Raw genomic sequence first — 5,887 nt, 5'->3', positions numbered from 1 at the left:
GGGAAGGTTGGAAACATTTAATATCTGTCAACAAATATCGGAGGAAATAAACAGTGGGGCCGAAAAGGAAGTGGTTATAGTGATAGGGGAGGGATTGGATAAAATACTGATCAGAAAAATAATAGAATTCGTAAACAGTAAGAAAGATATCAAATATAAAATTATATCTAAAATTGGGGAAACAGTAAATAATGGGGGTACGGGGGGAGAATCACTCTTCATTAAAACCGGCTCCCTTAAGTACACGGAGGTATTAAGGAACATGAAATCCAACATTAAAGTTGATGAATTAGGAATCAAGGTAGAGGCGGTAAAGAAAACCGGGGGGGGAGACCTCCTGGTTAAACTCAAAGGCCAGGGGGCAGCGGAAAAGTTGAAAGGTGCCCTTACAGAAAAAATAGGGGACCTGGCAATGACGGTAAAAAGAAGAGAGGCCGTCTTTACAATAATGGAGGTGGACCCGTCGGTAAACTCACAAGAACTCAAGACGGCCATCTGTGAGTGGACAGGCCTCAAGGACGACGATATAAACATAAGGAGCATGAGGGACAGCAGGGGGGGAGGCCAAACGGCCACAGTCGCGGTGAAAGAAGAAAGGGCGGCTGTGGTAAGGGCCATGAACAAAATAAGAGTACACTGGCAACTTTGTACGATAAAAGAAAGATTCACCCCCCTAAGGTGCTATAGGTGCCTGGAGTACGGGCACAACACATACTCCTGTAAGGGTAAGGACAGGAGTGGAAGTTGTTTTAATTGTTTTAAGGAAGGGCACAGGGCCAATGAATGCAAAAATGAAGCACACTGTCTCTCATGCGACGAAAAGGGTCATCGGACAGATACGATGGACTGTCCGAAATATAGGGGAGCCGTGTTTGGAAGGAGCTAGAAAATAGGCTAGGTTAGGTTTTTTAGGATAGGCATACAACAATCGTCATGTTAAAAAATTAAATGGCCCTTAACAATTACAAGGACGGCATCAGGGTTTTGCAGATTAACGTGGGGAGGGCCAGGCTAGCGCATGACCTAACCCACGTGAAAGCTGCGGAACTCGAAGCGGATCTTCTCGTTGTTTCCGAACCAAACAAGAAGCTGACTGAGGGGTGCGGGTGGGTACAAGACAAAAGTAAGGATGTGGCGGTGTTCTTCAGAAACAGGGATGTTGGGATACGAAAAATCATTCGAGAGTCGGGCCACATCGTGGTAGAGCTTAATAGTGAAATCGCGATAGTGGCCTGTTATATATCGCCCAACATCCCTATCACAGAATACAGGAGAAAAGTAAAAAACATAATGAACGCCGCCATCAAACAAAGAAATTACTTGATCGTTGGGGACATCAACGCGAAATCGTCCCAGTGGGGTTCCCCAACAAATGACGAGAGGGGCGACCTATGGGATGACTGGATGGCCCAACTCAATATAATCTCCATAAACAACGGAGAACCAACATTCGTGAGAGGCGCTAGCAGGAGTCACATTGATGTGACTCTTGCTAGTGAGGGGTCATCCAGGAAAATAGCAAACTGGGATGTTCTCGAGGATCAGGTGTTTACCCATCATAGGTTCATCACCTTCGAAATAAAAATCAAAACAAAAAAAATCAACTTTACAAATAATAAAAATAATATAAACATCAAAACAATAACAAATGAAATAAATAAGAAAATACAAGAAGGTAAGGTGATGAACTATGACACACTTCAGTCAGCCATCAAGTCAATAACAACGGATATGAAAAACAAAAATAAAAAAATCAATAACAACAATAATCAGAATCGGCACGTGCCATATTGGTGGAACGACGAGATAGAGAAACTGAGAGAGGATTGCCTCGTTGCCCGGAGAAGATTTACTAGAAGCGGGGGTGAAGAAAAATATAAAGACCTTTATAAGCAAAAAAGAAAAGCTCTGGGCAAACTGATCAAAAATGAAAAAAAGAAAAAATGGCAGGCCATATGTGAAGAACTAGAAAAAGATATATGGGGCGAAGCATATAAAATAATAATGAAAAAATTAAAAGTCATCGCCCCATATAATCTGAGTGAAGAGCAGCGGCTAGAGGCCGCGTCGCTACTCTTTCCAACAAAAAAGAAAGAGAATTTTCAAAAGGAGAGCGACGCGGATATACCATTATTCACAACGGAGGAAATCCTAGCCGCTGCAAGGGAAATTAAACAGGGTAAAGCCCCCGGCCCTGACGGCCTGCCACCAGAGGTAGTCAAAACCCTGATTACCACGCAGCCGGACCTAATAAAAACCGTCTTTAACGAACTACTGTGTAGGCAAGAGTTTCCCAAGGAACTGAAAATAGCGAACTTGGTTTTGTTACTTAAACCTGGGAAACCCCCCGATTCGCCGGCCTCATATAGGCCGGTATGTTTGTTAGACTGTCTGGGAAAATACTACGAAATTTTAATAAAAAAGCGATTAGAGAACTTCCTAGACAGCAAAACAGCTCTCTCCAAGCAGCAATACGGTTTCCGCAGAGGTCGATCAGCAGTGGACGCCGCAAAGTGGGTACACGACGCGGCGAAAGCTTCCAAAAAAAGGTGGGTAGTCCTAGTAATGCTTGACGTAAAAAATGCATTTAATTCGGCAAACTGGGGTCTCATAATACAAGAACTAAATAAAATAGAGACCCCAGTATATCTAGTCAATATAGTAAAGGACTACTTAACTGAAAGAAGAGTATGCGTATCGAGAAGGCAACAAATACAGTTAACCGCAGGGGTACCCCAAGGGTCGGTGTTGGGACCGACCTTATGGAACATACTATACGATGGGGTACTCAAAATAAAACTAGAAGGCGGGGCCAGATCGATCGCATACGCTGACGACCTGGCAATACTAGCGGAAAGTGATATGAATTGGGGCATCATTAATATAGTAAACAAAAATATGGACAAAATAAAATGCTGGATTGAGCAGATGGACCTACGAATAGCAGTAGAAAAGACGGAGATTATCGTGTTAAGGGGACCTAGAGGAACCCGGGACCAAATAAAATTTGGTCTCGGAGGCCAAATCATTAATCCTAAAAAAACAATTAAGTATCTGGGAGTGACTTTTGACGATAGAATGACCTTCTCGAAACACGTAGAAGCAGCGGTAGTGAAAGCGGAAGAAAGGACTTCCGCCCTGCAGAAAATATTACCAAACGTAGGTGGGCCCGGTAGCCAAAGGAGGAGAGTTACTTTAGAGGCTATACACTCCATCCTCCTATACGGGGCCCCAATATGGGCGGAAGTCATGAAAAAAAATAAATACAAACAGCAATACACAAAGGCACAAAGGAAACCGCTGCTTCGGGTATGCAGCGCGTATAGAACGGTATCGGCTATCGCGCTGCAGGTGATAGCGGGTGCTATCCCTATCCATATATTAGTGGAGGAGAGGGTCAGGATATATGAAAGGGTCCAAACTGACAATGAAAATATAGAAAAAATAAAGGAAATGGAAAGAGAAGTCAGTTTGGACAAATGGCAGCAAGAATGGCAAGAGGAAGAGGTCAAAGCCGCGTGGACGAGGACTTTAATACCGGACGTCAAAAGGTGGTTCAAATGCGCACACCGCAGAACCAACTACTATTTTACACAGTTTCTAACGGGGCATGGGTCGTTCAAAAAATATACATATGGAATAAAAAAAACTAGAGACGACCTATGTCCCAGCTGCGGTGTGACAGAGGACCCGCGTCACGTGGTATTGGAGTGCCGAGTCCACAGAAATACCCAAGATAAAATAAAGAAAATCCTAAACAAGGAGGAGGGAGGCGACTTTGACTGTACGGCCGTTATGAAGGCTGCCATCGAGCAAAAAAAAGTCTACGACCAGATAATTGAAATTGTGACGGGACTAATGAAGGCTAAAGAGAAAGAGGACAGAGAACGTGACGGTTGAATTATGTTTAGAAGCATTTTAAATGTGTTTTTCTAATTTATTAAAATTTTAATCACCTATTTATTTATTTATTCCGTGTATGTCTTTTTATTTATACAATAATTTTAATTATTTATTAGTTTATTTTATTTATACAAGATTTTACATTTATTTATACACCTAGAGTAAGAAAGTTTTTATCTATACAGTTAGGCTAGATTTTTATATATATATTTTATTTAAATGTTATTTATACAACAATTTTACATTTTATTTATACACTTAGGGTAAGAGAGTCTTATTTACACATCTAGGTTAAGTTTTTTCAGGTAGTCTCAGTTTACTTAGTTAAATATTCTATTTAAATTTTATTTATACAACAATTTTAACATTTCATTTTATTTTATTTTATTTTATTTTTATTTATACATTTAGGTTAAGAGAATTTTTATTTATACAATTTATCTATTTTTTCATTTAAGTTTTATCTATACAGCAATTTCAAAATCTATTTACACAATAGTGGTAGGAAATTTTTATTTTTAAGTTAGGTTAAGTTCCTTACTCGGCCCTACTGTTTTTTTTATCTCGCTTCTTGTTTTATTTTATTTATACAATAATTTTATTTCTACAACTATTCTATTTATTTTATTTATTTATTTGTGTTCACTTTTATGTTTTCTTTTATAATTTTACTTTATTTTCACAGGAGAAAGAAAAGGAGAAAAGGGCAAAACTGACGCGGGTGAAGCGATGCTCGCTGAGAGCGGTACCGCTCGCGTCAGCGGAGAAGAGGGTGGGTTTTTAGCTGGTAGGCGCCTGGGTAACGGGTGAATCCAGCACGCCTGGGACACCTTCCCAGAAGTCTTTTGAAGATTTTCCCACCCACAAAAAAAAAAAAAAAAAAAAAAAAGGTTAGGTTAGGTTAGGTTAGGTTAGGTTAGGTTAGGTTAGGTTAGGTTAGGTTAGGTTAGGTTAGGTTAGGTTAGGTTAGGTTAGGTTAGGTTAGGTTAGGTTAGGTTAGGTTAGGTTAGGTTAGGTTAGGTTAGGTTAGGTTAGGTTAGGTTAGGTTAGGTTAGGTTAGGTTAGGTTAGGTTAGGTTAGGTTAGGTTAGGTTAGGTTAGGTTAGGTTAGGTTAGGTTAGGTTAGGTTAGGTTAGGTTAGGTTAGGTTAGGTTAGGTTAGGTTAGGTTAGGTTAGGTTAGGTTAGGTTAGGTTAGGTTAGGTTAGGTTAGGTTAGGTTAGGTTAGGTTAGGTTAGGTTAGGTTAGGTTAGGTTAGGTTAGGTTAGGTTAGGTTAGGTTAGGTTAGGTTAGGTTAGGTTAGGTTAGGTTAGGTTAGGTTAGGTTAGGTTAGGTTAGGTTAGGTTAGGTTAGGTTAGGTTAGGTTAGGTTAGGTTAGGTTAGGTTAGGTTAGGTTAGGTTAGGTTAGGTTAGGTTAGGTTAGGTTAGGTTAGGTTAGGTTAGGTTAGGTTAGGTTAGGTTAGGTTAGGTTAGGTTAGGTTAGGTTAGGTTAGGTTAGGTTAGGTTAGGTTAGGTTAGGTTAGGTTAGGTTAGGTTAGGTTAGGTTAGGTTAGGTTAGGTTAGGTTAGGTTAGGTTAGGTTAGGTTAGGTTAGGTTAGGTTAGGTTAGGTTAGGTTAGGTTAGGTTAGGTTAGGTTAGGTTAGGTTAGGTTAGGTTAGGTTAGGTTAGGTTAGGTTAGGTTAGGTTAGGTTAGGTTAGGTTAGGTTAGGTTAGGTTAGGTTAGGTTAGGTTAGGTTAGGTTAGGTTAGGTTAGGTTAGGTTAGGTTAGGTTAGGTTAGGTTAGGTTAGGTTAGGTTAGGTTAGGTTAGGTTAGGTTAGGTTAGGTTAGGTTAGGTTAGGTTAGGTTAGGTTAGGTTAGGTTAGGTTAGGTTAGGTTAGGTTAGGTTAGGTTAGGTTAGGTTAGGTTAGGTTAGGTTAGGTTAGGTTAGGTTAGGTTAGGTTAGGTTAGGTTAGGTTAGGTTAGGTTAGGTTAGGTTAGGTTAGGTTA

General features: G+C 40.2%; 1 protein-coding gene across 1 annotated transcript in view; it reads left to right on the top strand.

Moving 5' to 3' along the window:
- Positions 1-886, top strand: part of LOC130894155 (golgin subfamily A member 6-like protein 22) — a 2,273-nt gene extending 1,387 nt beyond the window's left edge. The window contains exon 1 of the mRNA XM_057800769.1: positions 1-886. This exon is cut by the window's left edge and continues 1,387 nt beyond it. Coding sequence (XP_057656752.1) covers positions 1-886 — 886 coding nt within the window.
- The last annotated feature ends 5,001 nt before the right edge of the window (positions 887-5,887 follow it).

Source organism: Diorhabda carinulata, chromosome 5, assembly GCF_026250575.1.
Source record: "Diorhabda carinulata isolate Delta chromosome 5, icDioCari1.1, whole genome shotgun sequence".
NCBI lineage: Eukaryota > Metazoa > Arthropoda > Insecta > Coleoptera > Chrysomelidae > Diorhabda > Diorhabda carinulata.
The sequence above is the reverse complement of the archived record's forward strand: the minus strand, read 5'-3'. Positions and strand labels throughout refer to the sequence as shown.